Genomic DNA, 16,898 nt, shown 5'->3' with positions numbered 1-16,898 from the left:
AGAATGGTCTCAGTTGATCATAGTATAGCAGGGATGTTTCACCCATTGACTGGTTTTTCTGTTTACCTATTATTTAGACTCCAGAGTATCAGTCAACTCCAAGATAGTAGTTGTCACTGCAGGTGCACGCCAGCAGGAGGGAGAAAGTCGCCTGAATTTGGTCCAGCGTAATGTGAACATCCTGAAATTGATCATTCCTGATATTGTGAAAAATAGTCCTGACTGCAAAATAATTGTTGTTTCTAATCCAGGTCAGACATTTTACATTTTTACTGTTTAGAAAGACCTTTTTGTATTATCCCTTATGTAAAGACAATCCAGGGTAACTTTTCAATGAGAGATTTTATTTTTAAAATATTTACTTCTTTTATTTTGCTGTTAGGCACAAGTATCTCATTTATAGAAAACATTCTCAACTTTAAAAAAGGTCTTTTAAACTAAAATATTTCCTTATTTACTATGGAATGTATGCAATATGAATACTTAGTCTACACAGAACTTTTTAAAGGACATTTATGAAGCTACTTGTAGGGGTCTATCTCAAGTTTTTGCATATTGGCCAGATGATGATATCTGTCACTTGAAAATTATCCAAGTTAAGGTTAAGAGTGGCTCATTAATCTTTTGTGTGTACATCCCATTGAATTTTTTTGATCACAGCAATTTTTTGTAGGGGTGCTATGTTCGGCATTGGTTGAAAGTGTACTTAATGAAATCATAGATCCTTAAATTACTGAAATAAATACAAAATTGGTCCTTTATATTAGCAAGAGAAATTTATACTTTTCATTTGGATATTTGTTTTTCATTAGTCAAGTTTGAAAAAAGGTTCTTAAGGCTAAGTCACAAATAGGATAAGAGAAAATTTGAAGATAGTCATGGGGGAAAATTGTTTAAAAGAAAAAATCATAACAAGGACTCAAGAATTTGAAAAAGATAAAAATATACCATGAATCTTTGAAAGAAAAATATCCCCAGAAGGGGGTAGTAGATAAATTTGAATGGTTCCTCTGAAATAACTCATAGTAGGCTAAGTGTTTAATTTCTTTTGAGTTTGGTTCCCAAGAGAAAAAGTTATAGTAATCTGCCCCTTGCAATTCACCATGCTAAGTGCTTTACAAATATCATATTTTACAATTGAGAAAACTGAGGAAAATGAGAGATTTAAGTGACTTGCCTAAGCTCACACCACCAGTAAGTATCTGAGACAGGAAATCTTCAAGGCTCTAGGTCCAACACTCTATTCACTATTCTAGCTCTGTTATATGTGTTGTGCATGTGTGTATTTTATTACCTTCATTTTAAAATTTTTTTGTTACAAATTCTCTCCCTCCAGCCTCTCCTCTACCTATTGAGAAAAAAGTGGTACAATAATAATTATACATGTAAAGTCATGCAAAGCATATTTCTATATTAGTCATGTTGCGAAAATTAACCCCCAAATATAGATGCAAAAATTTAAATATCCTATTAGCAAGGAGATTATAGCAATATGTTGTTACCAAGATCATACAATAAGATCTTGTGGAATTTATACCAGGTTCATCAGTCCTTCATCTGTAGATGGAGAGCAGTTTTTATTATGAGAACTTTGAAATTGTCATGGATTAGCATATTGATCAGAGTAGTGAAGTCTTTCACAGTTAATCATTTTTATAATATTGCTGCTACTGTGTACAGTAGTACAGTATTCTCTTGGTTTTGCTTATTTTGCTCAAATTTATACCAGGAATGAGGACTGTTTCAATATTATTAGGAAAATTTATTTACATATTTAGCCATATCAATAACAAAACCAACAGAAATCAATAGAGAAGCCTTTGAGAATATTTGCTTATTTTACTTTGTATCAGTTCATATAAATCCATCTTTATCATTTCCCAAAAGACAGTAGTATTCTATCACAAATATATACCCAAACTTGTTCAGCTATTCCCCAATTGTTGAACATCTCCTCAAAATCCAATTTTTTGGGAAAAAAACCCCAATTCTTTGACAACACAAAAAGAGCCACTATAAAATATCTCTCTCTCTCTAGGTCATTTTCCTTTTTCTTTGATCTTTTTGAGATCATAGTTTCAAATCTCTATGGATCACTCTACAACTTTTCCAACAGTAGCTCTGACTCAAAGGACTCATAAAATTACATCAAAAATTTTTGTAGTATTTTATTTTTTTCCATCAATACATTTTGAGAAAATTTTGGTACTCATTTTTACAAACTTTTTAGAGTTTCAAAATTTTCTTCCTCATTCCCTCCTGTTTCCTTTTCTGACAATGGTTGGCACTCTGATATGGTTTATACGTGTATTATCATGTAAAATATAATTTCATATTAATCTCAGTTGTGGAAGAAGAAACAGATCGAAAGGAAAAAATAATCACAAGAAAGAATAAAATAACTGAATAAAGTTTGCTTGGAGCTCCATTCAGAGACTCATCAGTTATTTGTCTGAATATGGATAGAATTTTCTTCCATGAGTTCTATGTACTTGTCTTGGATCCTTGAGATACTGAGAAGAGATGGGTCATTAATAGCTGATCATCATACAGTATTGTGCTTCTGCTCATTTCATTTTGCATCAGTTTGTACAAGTTTTTCTGAAATCTGCCTTATTGCATATAGTATTTCATTACATTTATGTATGAAAGGTTGTTTAGCAATTTCCCAAATTGATGGGTATTTCCTCAATGTCTAATTCTTTGCCACCATAAAAAAGCTGTTATAAATATTTCCATACAATTGGCAATTTCTTTTTCTTTGATAATTTTGGAATACAGACCTAATAGTGGTACTGTTGGGTCAAAAGGTATGCATAGTTTTAGAGTCCTTTGGGGCATATTTCCAAATTTTCATATTCCACAATTCTCCATAGACTAGTACTTTAACAACAGTAGTTCCGATTCAAAGAAATCTTACCAAATTCCTTTTCCAAGAAAAATATGGTGCTGATACCTAGGCCAGGATAAATGAATACAAAGAAAGAAAACTAGACCAATTTTCCTAGTGAATATAGATACAAAAATTTAAATAATCTACCAGCAAGGAGATTATAGCAATATGTTACCAAGATCATACACTAAGATCTGGTGAAATTTATACCAGGAATGAGGACTGTTTCAATATTAGGAAAATTACCAACATATTTAGCCATATCAATAACAAAACCAACAGAAATCAATAGAGAAGCCTTTGAGAAAATCCAATTACCTATTCCTTTTAAAAAAACATCAGAGCATAGGGATAAATGGAATTTTCCAATTTCTAAGTATTAGCTATCTAAAATCATCAATAAGCAATATCTGTAATGTAGATAAACCAGAAGCTTCAGTAAGATTAGAGGGGAAGTAAGGATGTCCATCATCACTACTATTCAATAATGCTCTAGAAATACTAGCTACAGCAATAAGAAAAAGAAATGGAAGGAATTAGAATAAGCCATGAGGAAACAAAAACTATCATTCTTTGTAGGTAATATAATGGTATACTTAGAAGAATTAACTAAATTAACTAAAAATCTAGTTGAAATAATTAACAACTTTAGCAGAGTTCCAGGATATAAAGAAAACCATATAAATCATCCACATTTCTTTATATTACTATCCAGCAGTAAGAAATAGGAGAAACTACATTTAAAATAAAATGTTCTTGGGAAGCTATCTTCCAAAGTATACTAGGAATTATCTGAACACAATTGGCAAAAATTAAAAAACATTTTTCACATTAAGTAAAATATAAATAGTTGGATGTCATTTGCTCATGAATAGACTCAACCAATATAATACATATATATTAAATATATGTATATTTAATATATGTATATTTAATAAGGATGACAATTCTACCTAAAATTAATTTACTCATTCAGAAACATACCAATAAAACTACCAAGAAGTATTTTATAGACTTAGAAAAAAATAGCAATTCATCTGGAAGAACAAAAGATGAAGATTAACAAGGGAATCAATGAAAAAAATGTGAACAAAGATTTTTCCAGCTAAGTTTTTGGGGCCAACTCACTCTATGACACAAATTGCTTGGAAAACTGGAAAACAGTGTGGCAGAAACTAGGTATAGGCAAATATCTTACATTGTAAGGTCAAAACAAGACATGATTTAGACATAAAAAGTAATACTATAAGCAAAAAATTTACTTCAACTATAGGGGAATAATTTAGGACCAAATGATATAGGGAGCATTATGTAATAAGAAATATAAAATGTATAATTTTGCTTGTCTAAAATTAAAGTTTGTGCACAAACAAAAGCAATGCAACTGGAATTAGCAGGAAGGCAGAAAACTGGAAAAAATTATCTCTAAAAGGCCTTATATATATATATATATATATATATATATATATATATATAGAGAGAGAGAGAGAGAGAGAGAGAGAGACTGAGTCAAATTTATAAAAATACAGATCATTCCATAATTAATATATAATCAAAGATAAGAATAGGCAGTTTTCAGACAAGGAAATAAAAGTTTATAGTCATGTGAGAAATGTTCTGGGGTGGTATAGTCAAGGTACCACATCATATGTATCAGATTGACTAATTTGACAGAAAAGGAAAATGATAAATATTGGAGGGATGTGGGAAAATTAGAACACTAGTGGTTTGGAGTTGTGTACTGATTCAACTATTCTGGAGCGCAATTTGGAACTATGTTCAAAATTCATTCCTTTTGATCCAGCAATGTGTTTAATAGGTCTGTATTCCAAAGAAATTTTTTTAAAAAGGGAAAAGTACCTATTGGTAAGTGTATTTATAGTAGCTCTTTTTTGTTGAAATTGAGTCCATCACTTGGGGAATGGTTGAACAAGTTGTGGTAATATAATGGAATACTGTTGTGTTATAAGAAATGACTAACAGTATGATTTCAGAAAAAATCTGGAAAGAATGAACTGATACAAAGTGAAGTGAGCAGAACTAAGAGAACTAACACAGTAACAGCAATATTGTATGATGAACAACTGAGAAAGACTTAGCTATTTTCAGTAATTTAGTGATCCAGGACAACCCCCAAATTTGTCTCCAGAGAAAGAACTGATAGAGTCTGAATACAAACAATAGCATATTCCCTTCCTCCCTCCCTCCATCCTTCCCCAAAATGTACAGGGAGCAGAGGGAGGAAGACAATTTAGAATTCTAAATTTCAAAAAAGGCTAAAAATTGTTTATATATATATATATATGTATATATATAAAAATTGGAGGAAAATATTTTTTTAAAGGAGCTCTGCCTTATGTTACTATGAAACATATAGGATAATGAGTTAGTAAGGGTGAAATAATTGCAAGTTAATAAGTTAATGAGGTAATGAGTTAATAAAGGAAAATAATTGTGTTCTCCTTTTCACTTATTGTGCTTTATTAATTTTACTGATATTAATATATAAAAATAATATTTTAGTTTGTTAATTTTAAACAGTTTATGCTGTTACAAATCAGTATGAATACAGTATATTGTTAGTTCAGAAATGCAAAATCTAAAAGCAAGATTGGATGAATAAGGGTATCTCAGATGAAATTTTGTTTGTAATAAAAGTTTTCTGTTTTTAGTGGACATTCTGACATATGTCACTTGGAAATTGAGTGGCTTGCCCAAAAACTGCATTATTGGAAGTGGAACTAATCTGGACTCTGCCCGTTTCCGTTTCCTGATTGGGAGTAGGCTGGGTGTCAATCCAACAAGCTGTCATGGTTGGGTTATTGGGGAACATGGTGATTCTAGTGGTAAGTACTCTGTAAGTATTGGACTAGATTATTTAACTCAAAATTGAAAATTTTTTTTCACTTCCAGGAGATATTTAAGAACAGATAGATTGCTATTTAACTAGAATGTCTTGTTAGGAAATCTATCTTTTGTTGTTGTTGTTGTTGTGAGACAAACAGGGTAAAGTGACTTGCCCAAGGCCACACAGCTAGGTAATTATTAAGTGTCTGAGGCTGGATTTGAACTCGGGTTCTCCTGACTCCAGGGCTGGTGCTCTCTATCTACTGTGCCACCTCACTGCCCTGATATCTACCCTTTAATAGGAGATAAACAAAAACAATAGTTTTTTTTTTAATTTGGTTAGGGAAGTAAGATTATACCAATAGCCCATCACACCTTCCCTTGTAACACAGATTAAAAAGGAAAAAAACAGTTCAACAAAACCAACAATTTGTCTTTTTTTTATTTTTATTTTATTTTTTTTTTGGCAAGACAAATGGGGTTAAATGGCTTGCCCAAGGCCACACAGTTAGGTAATTATTAAGTGTCTGAGACCGGATTTGGTACCCCTGACTCCAAGCCGGTGCTTTATCCACTACGCCACCTAGCCGCCCTAGCTTTGTTTTATTTTATTTTATTTTTTTTCCAACAATTTGTCTTAAAGCATTTGTGTCAAATTCAAACAAAAATGTATCCCAAAGCCAAATACTGACTTAGACAACCACAGATTAACATTATCTGTTTATTTTGTTAAATATTTCCCAATTATATTTAATCATGTTCCAGCTTCATTCTAGGGTTTTGTCAGAGCAGAGTCAGCCACAAGTGTGACATCAGTGTATATAATTATTTTATGTCCATAGTTTCCCAGCTTTACAATGAAGGGAGAAAGGTTTTTTCCCAACTTTTTTAGGGCTTAGTTTGTTCTATAAATTTTATAATTATTTAAGTAAATTGTATGATAATTTTATAACTATCATGTTTGACAGTTTTAACCTATTTTTCTAGGTATTATGAGTGGCACAAAGAGTATTAACTGTAGGAACAGAATAAATGTATAATAAAACAGATAAATATGACCTTTTATTCCTGACTAGAAGGTATTAGAAGGGAAGAATTTTCCTTTCCTTCTTACCTTATGAAAGGTAAGAGGGCTTCATAACTGAGAGGAAATGAACTTATGATGGACAAGGTAGGATTTTCCTCAGTTGAGAAATGGTCACAGGCTCTGAATAGGCAATTTTTTAAATTTAAAAACTTTTATTGATTTTTTTTGTTTTTTATTACTGTCCCTTCCTTTTCCCAGGAACCAATCATAAAGAACAAGTAATATAAAAAGGGAAAATCAGTGTAACTAATTAATACATTAAAAAATGGAAAAACATGTGCAACATGTAATATCTCCTCGAAGGTGAGGGGGAAGTTATCCTCTCATAATTCCCCATTTGAGTCATGCTTAAAATATTATTAATTTTGCTTCATTTACTTTTGATTTTTGTGTGTAATTCTTTACATTTACACTGTTGTATCATTGTTTATATTGTATTCCTGGTTCTGCTTATTTCACTCCGCTTGGAAGTTTTTAATCTTGTTTTTAGGGGTGGCTAGGTGGCACAGTGGATAAAGCACCAGCCCTGGAGTCAGGAGTTACCTGGGTTCAAATCCGGTCTCAGACACTTAATAATTACCTAGCTGTGAGCCACTTAACCCCATTGCCTTGAAAACATCTAAAAAAAAAAAGTCTTGTTTTTAAACATTCCTTTTTTGTGAGTTTCAAATTCTCTTTTTCCTTCTAAACCCTCCTCCACTCACTGAGAAAGTAAGCAGTGTAAAACCCATTATACATGTGAAGTCATGTAAAACATATTATTGAATAATAGGAATCATACAGCTTTTAAACCATCTATAAAGATGAACTTCTTATTATTGTCATTATTCACAATGTGAATGAGTAGATATATTACCAAAGGAACTATTACCAAAGGAACTATCAGGACCAATCCTGACATTCTTCATATAATCAGATTAAGAGGAGAGAAAAACAATTATTATTAATGGCATCTAATTGGGATTGGAGAGACCCATAGAGAAATGAGCAGGACATGAGCTGTTATGAGTGAAACAGACTGGCAAGATCAAGAGATAGCTTTTGAAATTGTGTGTCCTCCACTGGAAGCCTTCAGCACATTCAGTGCCCTCCTTGTGGTCAGCTTATGGAAAGACATGGCAAAAAGAGTCCTCAAGCTTGACCCTGAAGAGGAGAGAAGAAAATGTATTTTCTCTTATTCTGTGTAGAAGGGTGGCATCCCTTTGTGGTTTGGAACAGTGCATATAGTCATACAGTTGATGAAATTTTTCTGAATTTTTTTTCTTCCTTATTCTCTTATTACATGGGATGGCTTCTTGAAAGTGGGGACTATATTTAGAAATAGGATTGATGTGAAAAAGGGTAAAAATTCCACAGGTACAAAAATATTCATAGCAGCTCTTTTTGTGGTGGCAAAGAATTGGAAATTGAGGGGATGTCCATCAACTGGGAAATGTCTGAACAAATTGAGGTATATGAATGTGATGGAACACTATAAGAAATCATGAAGAATAGGATTTCAGAATAGCTGGTAAGACTTGTATGAACTGATACTGAGTGAAGTGAGCAGAGCCAGAAGAACATTATACACACTGACAGTAACATTGGATGGTGGTCAACTATGATGAACTTGTTCATTTCAGCAGCACAGTAATCGAAGATAATTCTAAAATATTTGTGATGGAAAAAACTATTCATTTCCAGAGCAAGGGCTGTGGAGTTTAAATGCAGACCAAAGCTTGCTCTGTTCAATTTTTAAAAGTTGTCTTATGTATAGTAAGTAATAGTAGTAAAAGACATCAATAAAAATTTAAACAAAAAAATTAATTGCCTATTTAGAGCCTGTGACCATTTCTCAACTGAGGAAAATCCTACCTGTTCAAGGTCCATCATAAGTTCATTTTCTCTCAGTTAAGAAGCCCTCTTAAGCCTACAATAAATTCTTCCTTTCTAATCCCTTCTAGTTAGGAATAAAAGGTCATATTTATCTGTTTTATTATACATTTATTCTGTTCCTACAGTTAATACTCTTTGTGCCCCTCATAATACCTAGAAAGATAGGTTAAAATTGTTGAACATGAAAAATGTTTTTATAAAATTATTAATCATGCAATTAATTTACTTAAATAACTATATAATTTAAATAGCAAACTAAGCCCTGAAAAAGTTGGAAAAAACCTTTCTACCTTCATTGTAAAGCTGGGAGACTATGGACATAAAATAATTATATATGCTGTAAGTTAGAGATGTCACACTTATGTCTGGCTCTGCTCTGACAAAACCCCAGAATGAAGCCAGAACAAGATTAAATGTATTTGGGAAATGTTTAACAAAATAAATATACAATATAATATAGATAATGTTAATCTGTGGTTTTCTAAGTCAGTATTTGTTTGAATTTGAATCTGTTTAATATAATTATAGATATAGACCCTATATTAGATTACTTTCTGTCAGGAGGAGGAGGAGGGGAGAGAAGGGAGGGAAGTAGAAAAATTAAAACCAATAGAAAAATTAAAACCAAAACCTTTTCCAAAAAAAAAAAAGATTGCTGAAAAGTACCATTGTGTGTTGTTGGAAAAATAAACAAATAAAAACATTAAAAGAGATTTATTTAAACAGAAAAAATATATTTTAAAAAAGATACATAAGATAGATATCTGTGGGTGAGTTGATGATCTATTGTAGATCTATTGTAATATTTTAATATTTGTGCTTGTTGGTAAGGGCCAGCACTTTTCATCTCTGAAGATACTACACTGGATAGTAATTAAAGATGGGGAAAATATCTAAATGGGTTGAAATTCTTGAAGTCACAAGAATAACCTATGCTGATTCTGGGATATATTTCTCTTAGTGCCTGTCTGGAGTGGAGTGAATATCGCTGGTGTTCCTTTAAAGAATCTACACCCTACTTTAGGAACTGATGATGACAAAGAGCAATGGAAAACTGTTCATAGACAGGTGGTTGAGAGGTAAAAATTATAATTAAAAATTTCTTAGTTATTGAGTGCCTAAAGGGTGGGAGGACGAGCCATTTTTAATTTTGTGAGTATTTTTAAGGTAAGGGTGGAGTGGATAATAAGATGGATCATCAATTAGGAGGCTATAGGAATAGTGCTGGCAAGAGGGAACAAGGAAGAGAAAAGAGAACTTAGCTATAGTCCTAATAAATAAAAATTGAAAGTATGAAGTGGGGAGAGGTGACTGGGTAAATTATTTAGATGCTAATTACAGAGGTTAAAAAGAAAACCAGAAGAGAGTGGTGTCATAGAAACTAAAGGACAGGGAGAAAGAACACTCAAAGAATGGCCAATAGTCATAACATCTCATATTTTTATATCACTTTATGGTTTGTGGCATTGTCAAATATTACAAAACAGTTAAGGAGAACTGAAAAGGGTATTATATTTGGTAACCAGGTGATGGTGTTAATGAATTGAGAGATAACAGTTTCAGTAGAGTAGTGGAAATTGAAGCCAGATGAAAAGACATTGAAAAGATGAAAGTTTGACAGTAAAGTAAATGAGTCAGCTTGAGACTGCAAAACAGATATAAAGGGTTTTTGTTGTGAAATCTACTGAGTCCTGAGTATGCTGGTAGGTATAGGAAGACCAGTCATTAAAGATGGAGAGATGAAAACTGTAAGGGAGGGGATTTATGGAGGAAGAGATAAGAAGAGGCAGGAAGGGATAACATCAAGGACATCACTAAAGAGACTTGATTAGGTGAGATAAGAATCACTTATTTCTATAATATCTTACATTTTCTATAATGTCTTACATGTTTACAAAGAGTTAACTTTTTTCTTGGAGGTAGGAAGAAAGGATTTATAGATAATAATTGAGCATTTATTTAGTGTCTGCTATATGCTAGGCACCTACAACAGTGAACTTAAATTCTACTGGAAGGAATACAATTTGTCCAGAGACAAATGAATACAAGATAGATACTAAATAAATATCTTGTATCTAGGCGTAAGAGAACATTAATCACTTGGAGATTTTAGAAAGACCTCTTGATGGAGCCAGATATTCAAATGGCAGAAATGAGGATGGAAGCAGGGAAACCAATTGGGAGGCTCTGGAAGTAGTCTAACGTAGTGTTTATGGAAATAGTGAGAAGGAGTCAGATATGAGAGATGTTATGGCAATAGAAACTACATTGGCAAGTTGATTGAATAGTAAAGGAAGAGTGAAGAATCTAGGATAATGCTGAAGCTGCAAATCTGGGAGACTAGAAGCATAGTGGTTTCCTTAACAGAAAAGATAAGTTTAAAAGAGGGATAGGTCTGAACAGAAAGATAAATTTTGGCATATTGAATTAAAGATATTTATGAGATAACAGTTTGAAATGTCTAGTAGTCAGTTGTGCTCAGTGATACTGTATTTTTTTTCTCCTGGCTTGTACTTGATGCATTGTATTTCTTTCCATTTTAGTGCTTATGAGGTTATCAAGCTGAAGGGTTATACTTCGTGGGCCATTGGCCTATCTGTGGCAGATTTGGTAAGAACTATGATGAACAATCTTAGAAGAGTGCATCCTGTTTGCACCTTGATCAAGGTACTTAAGAATTATTATGGACATCTTCCTAACGTCATCATTTTTGTCAGTTATATTACTTTTCTGCTGTTCCCTCATATTTGAAACTTTAAAGTCATCTTTCATTCTTCCCTTTTCTCTTTTTTACCCAAATTACACCAAGGTATTAAATCCCATCAGTTGTATCTCATAAGTAATTCTCCTCTCCTTTCCATTTCTATTACTGCAATAACTTTCTTTTTGAACTATTGCAGGAACCACCTGATTAACTTCCCTAATTTCATTCTCTCTCACTTTTCTTACATGCTATTACCTTCCTAATACCACATATCTGATCACATCACTCCTTTGCTTAGAAATCTTATATGGCTCCCCATTAGCTGCTGAATAAAGTTCTAGCAGTTTGACCTTAGTAATAAAAAACAGTTCACAGTGTTTTATCAGTTGAAATCCTATCTGTTCAGTCTAGTTCAAATGCCATCTTCTCCATGTAGATAGCTCTTATTGCCCCAGCCAATAGTGATCTCTTCCCTTCTTTGAACTCTCATAGAACTTTGTTTTTGTCCATTTTATGAATCATGACATAAGATTTTGATAATGCCTTATATTTTATTTATCTTATTTGTGTTCCTTCTTGGATTATAATTTCTTTGTAGGATGGGGAAGTGACTGTGTTACATTTGTCTTTGTATTTTTGGCAATTATCTAGTTCAGGACTTTGGACATAACAAACGCTTATGCTTGTTTTTCTTGAGTTAAATTAAAACAACTTGAGGTGGCTAGGTGTCGTAGTGGATAGAACCGGCCCTGGAGTCAGGAGTACCTGATTTCAAATCCAGCCTCAGTCACTTAATAATTACCTAGCTGTGTGATCTTGGGAAAGCCACTTGCCTTGCAAAAACCTAAAAAAAGAACAAAATAACTTCATCTCCAGAGGTTCAAAACAGAGAAGTGAAACAATAAAAAAAAAAAAAAGGAAAAGAGGGGGCCATAAAAATTTTAAATTACATTAAAAATAGTCATCTTAATATTTTCTACTGGTTAAAAAATAAAAAAAGTTGTGAAAGTTAGGTTGTGAAGTAGATAGAATACTGATCCTGGAGTCAGGAGGATGACCTGAGTTCAAATTTGACCTCAAACACTTAATATTTACTTAGCTATGTGAACTTGGGGAAGTCACTTAACCCTAATGTCTTGCCAAAAACAAAACAAAACAAAAGAAAGAAAAATAGATTATTGGAACACCCTAGATAAGCAAGACTCAGAAATAAATCAATAGAGCAATCTCATATTTGGCAAACTAAAAAATACAAACTATTGAAGGATGAATATTTTAAGAATAGCTAAGAAAACTGGAAGGCAATGTGATAGAAATTGGGTTTTGATTATTATTGTCCACCTTTTTAATGATAATAGCTACAAAAATAATAAATCAGGAAAATAGAAGGAGGTAATTTTCAGAACTGGATACAAGAAATTTTTTTTAAAAAAATATAAATCTATTGATTTTTTTATTTCTTACCCTTTGTTTTTCCAGTATTCCTCTCTTCTTCCCCAATCAGACTTAACATCCCTTATAAAAAAGTATAAAAGATAAAAGGAAAAAAAAATAGTTCAAAACTAATCAACACCAGTAACTAAATCCAATATATGCAATGTTGCAGACTCATAATTCACTACCTCTGCAGAAAAAAGGAAAGACATTTATCCTCATATATAATGTTTCATGACATACATATACCACAGTTTGTTAAGCCATTCCCCAACTAAAGGTCATTTACTTGATTTAGAATTTTTTGCCACCACAAACACCTGCTATGAATATTTTTGTACAAGTGATGTTTTTACCCTTTTTCATCATTTTTTTTTTAGGTTTTTTGCAAGGCAAATGGGGTTAAGTGGCTTGCCCAAGGCCACACAGCTAGGTAATTATTAAGTGTCTGAGACTGGATTTGAACCCAGGTACTCCTGACTCCAAGGCTGGTGCTTTATCCACTATGCCACCTAGCCGCCCCCTTTCCATCATATCTTCAGGGTATAGACCCAGTAGTGATATTGCTGGATCAAAGGGTGAGCATATTTTTGTTGCCCTTCAGATATAGTTCCAAACTGCTCTCCAGAAAGGTTGGATGAGTTCACAGCTCCACCATTAATGTCCTAGAATTCCCACATTCCTTCCAACATTGATCATTGTCTTTTCTGGTCATATTGGCCAGGAATGACTTATATTTTTATAAATTTGACAAAGGTCTTTATATATTTTAGATGGGAGACTTTATCTAATAAACTGTCTATAGAAAAATTTTTCCCCAATTTTTTTCCCCAATTGCTTTCCTTCTGAACGTGGCCACATTTATTTGTACAAAACTTTAATGTAATCAAAATTTTATGCTGAATTTTGCTATCTCTTATTTATTCATAAATTATTTGCCTGTCTATATATTGTGTGTTCCTATTTTTCTTGTAAAAACCTTTCTTTCTTTGTATCTAGGTCATGTATTCATTTTGAGTTTCTTGTTGGAACAATAAATGGATACAGATGATCCTAAAATGAGTGATTTTGATTATATAAAACTGAAATAAAAATACAATTATTATAAGAAAGGAAAGAGCTGAGAAAAAATATTTGCAATAAATTTATCTGATAAATATATATAAGATATATTTGTTAACAAATATGTATGAATAAGAGCCATATCCTAAAAGAGGCAGCATGGTATACTGGAAAGATACTCTATAAAAGGGATATAAAAAGATAAATTCAGATAGGCCTGGGAAGACTTCTTTGAACAGAAGTAAAATGAGCAGAATTTCAGGAACAGTTTATACAGTGGTTACAGTACTGATAAAGGAAAACAACTGTGAAAGATAACTGAAAAATATGTCTTAAGTTCTTGAGGAAGCATGTTTTCCCATTCCAGAGGTTATGGTCAAATGGAAGACTTTGTTTTTCTTGTCTATTTTTGCTTGTTATAAATATAAAGGAGGACTTTTATTTTTTGGAATAGCATTGTTTTTTGTGGGAAGCAAAAAACAAAAGAAAAACAATATTTAATGAAACAATTTAAAAATTACAAAGAAAAGGAAAAAGTTCAAAAGTGGCATAGTCAAGCAGGGCAGTGTTAGTACTACTGGGTTAAATTTAAAATACACTTTTAAAAAATAGCCAAACTAGAAACAGAAGAAATTCATAGTGTCATATACAGTTCTCTTTCTTTTTTTATGTATTGACTTGCTAATAATGTTTGTTTAGTTCTTATTAAAGGAAAAAATGATGAAGAATTTTTAAAAATTAACCATTTAGACAAAGGCATAGCTGTTCAGGTTTCCAATCTGTCTTCATTTTAATTCAGCAAATATTAAGAAAGATAGGGGCAGCTAGGTGGCATAGTGGATAGAGCACTGGCCTTGGAGTCAGGAGTACCTGGGTTCAAATCCGACCTCAGACACTTAATAATTACCTAGCTGTGTGGCCTTGGGCAAGCCACTTAACCCCATTGCCTTGAAAAATATAAAAAAAAAAAGATGAGGGGTACAAAGAAATTGTTTCTACCCTCAAGGGGATTATTTTATTGATAGAACTGCCACAATAAGTGAAACTTGAGAGGGGATAGTTAATTTGGAAGGAAAATATTTTCATAGGCCAAAAAAGTTGAATGAGGCAACAACATAAAGTCATGTGTTTGGCTAAAACGTCAGCTTCTCAAGTATAGTATAGGAATTTTTAACAGTGCTTAGGAAAATGAAATGAAAGAGTTCTGTGAATTGGTATGTGATATGGCAACTGAAAAAAAAATGTGATCCTGGGTGATGTTAATCAATCATAGGATCCTATTTGTGGAAAGACAAGGGCTCTTAGAGTCCATCTAATCTGATCCTCTCATTTTACACATGAGATTGAATGGCTTTGACTGGGGTTTTAACATGTTTTTTTTTTTTTTTTACAAGGTTTTATTTCCTGGCAGAACCAGAATTTGAATTGTGACTCCAAGTTCATCAATTTCCTATGAACTGTGATAACCCACCTTTAGAGGAAGAGACCTAGAAAATCTCCTGAGTTTTAGCATTTTCATTTGTGGGTACCACATTTGGGAGGGATTTTGATAAGTTAATTTATGTCCAGAAGAGATAGCTTGGGAGGCTGAGGTAGTGAAACAGCTTGATAATCAAAGGTTCACTTGAAAGAAGTGAATGTTTAGCTTACAGGAGAGAAGACCTTCAAAGGAGTTATGATAGCATCTTGTTGATTATAGATCGATATTATTCTGCTTGCCCAGAAAGATGAACTGAGAGTTATAGTGCAAGGAAATTACATGGAGATAGATTTTGAGTGTAGAAAAATTTCCTAAAATTACAGCTATTCAGAAATTGAATGGGTTGCTATAGGGAAAGTCTTCAAGCAGAGCCTGGGTAACTACTTTTGGGGGAATGCCATAAAGAGTTATGTTATTTCAAATCTGGATTGAACTGAATGACTTCTGATCCCCTTTCTTTCTCTAAGAGTCATACTAGTGGAATGTGGTATTATTTTAGTAGATCATCTCTTGGTGGTGAAGATGTTGCTAAGTGAGCTGTCTGTGTAACTGAGAAAGGTATATTGGGAGAGGAGTGATTTAAAGTGACTATCTGTTACAAAACTCCCTAAATCTTACTATTGTTAAAACAATTTCTAGAAAGAAAACACTTTGATTTTACCTTTCAGGGCCTATATGGAATAACTGAAGACGTCTTCCTTAGTGTCCCATGTGTCTTGGGACTCAATGGCATTACAGATATAGTGAAGCTGAAGCTGAGTACTGAGGAGGAACAGCATTTAAAGAAGAGTGCAGAAACCCTCTGGAATGTCCAGAAAGATCTGACATTCTAAGCCTTTTAATGTGTGCTACCAGCAGACAATATGGAACTAGTTAAAGGATTGTATAATGATGCACTATTCAGAAAAATTAAATATTTACATCAAGAGTAAAATAGAAATGTCAAACCATGAGCAAATTATTATATCTTAATGTTAGAAATGGGAAATGATAGAGGCTTCTGTTTCTCCTCCCCCATCCTCTTGTTAAAACATAATGTTTTATATATTGATGCTGAATGACATTTTATCATATAGTCATTAAGTAGATGGTATAAAGAAGATCTAATGTCTGGATACCACAGTCTGCCCCTTATATGTGTTGCAATCATTTTTCAGTCCAGAAATGCCTCCACACTTTAATATTAAGAATTTTTCTGGTTTCTTGATACAAAATACCCAAGTTAATTCTTTGGTCTGTGCTGTTTTTTATTAAGTATTTCACGGTATAACCTTTATCTCTGTCTCCTTCCTCAAATTCTTCCTCTTTACTGTATCACACTGATGACTTTTTTCTCTCTTACCTGCCCATATCAAGGTGGACCTTTGGGAACCATGGTTTATTTTGCCTTTTCAGATGAAACTTGGGGATTTCAATTTAGTGCCCAGGGGACGGCTAGGTGGCGCAGTGGATAGAGCACCGGCCCTGGAGTCAAATCTGGCCTCAGACACTTAATAATTACCTAGCTGTGTGGCCT

General features: G+C 32.9%; 1 protein-coding gene across 4 annotated transcripts in view; it reads left to right on the top strand.

Moving 5' to 3' along the window:
* LOC141518282 (L-lactate dehydrogenase A chain-like) overlaps positions 1-16,329 on the top strand; it is a 56,358-nt gene extending 40,029 nt beyond the window's left edge. For all 4 annotated transcript variants that reach the window (XM_074230151.1, XM_074230150.1, XM_074230152.1 and 1 more), the window contains 5 exons: positions 78-251; positions 5,566-5,739; positions 9,664-9,781; positions 11,246-11,369; positions 16,051-16,329. In XM_074230151.1, the coding sequence (XP_074086252.1) occupies positions 78-251; positions 5,566-5,739; positions 9,664-9,781; positions 11,246-11,369; positions 16,051-16,215 (755 nt within the window). In that variant the 3' untranslated portion in view covers positions 16,216-16,329. The remainder of the gene's footprint in view (positions 1-77; positions 252-5,565; positions 5,740-9,663; positions 9,782-11,245; positions 11,370-16,050) is intronic.
* Positions 16,330-16,898: the final 569 nt, after the last annotated feature.

The sequence above is a fragment of the Macrotis lagotis genome, chromosome 3 (genome assembly GCF_037893015.1).
Source record: "Macrotis lagotis isolate mMagLag1 chromosome 3, bilby.v1.9.chrom.fasta, whole genome shotgun sequence".
In the NCBI taxonomy this organism is placed as follows: Eukaryota; Metazoa; Chordata; class Mammalia; order Peramelemorphia; family Peramelidae; genus Macrotis; species Macrotis lagotis.
The sequence above is the reverse complement of the archived record's forward strand: the minus strand, read 5'-3'. Positions and strand labels throughout refer to the sequence as shown.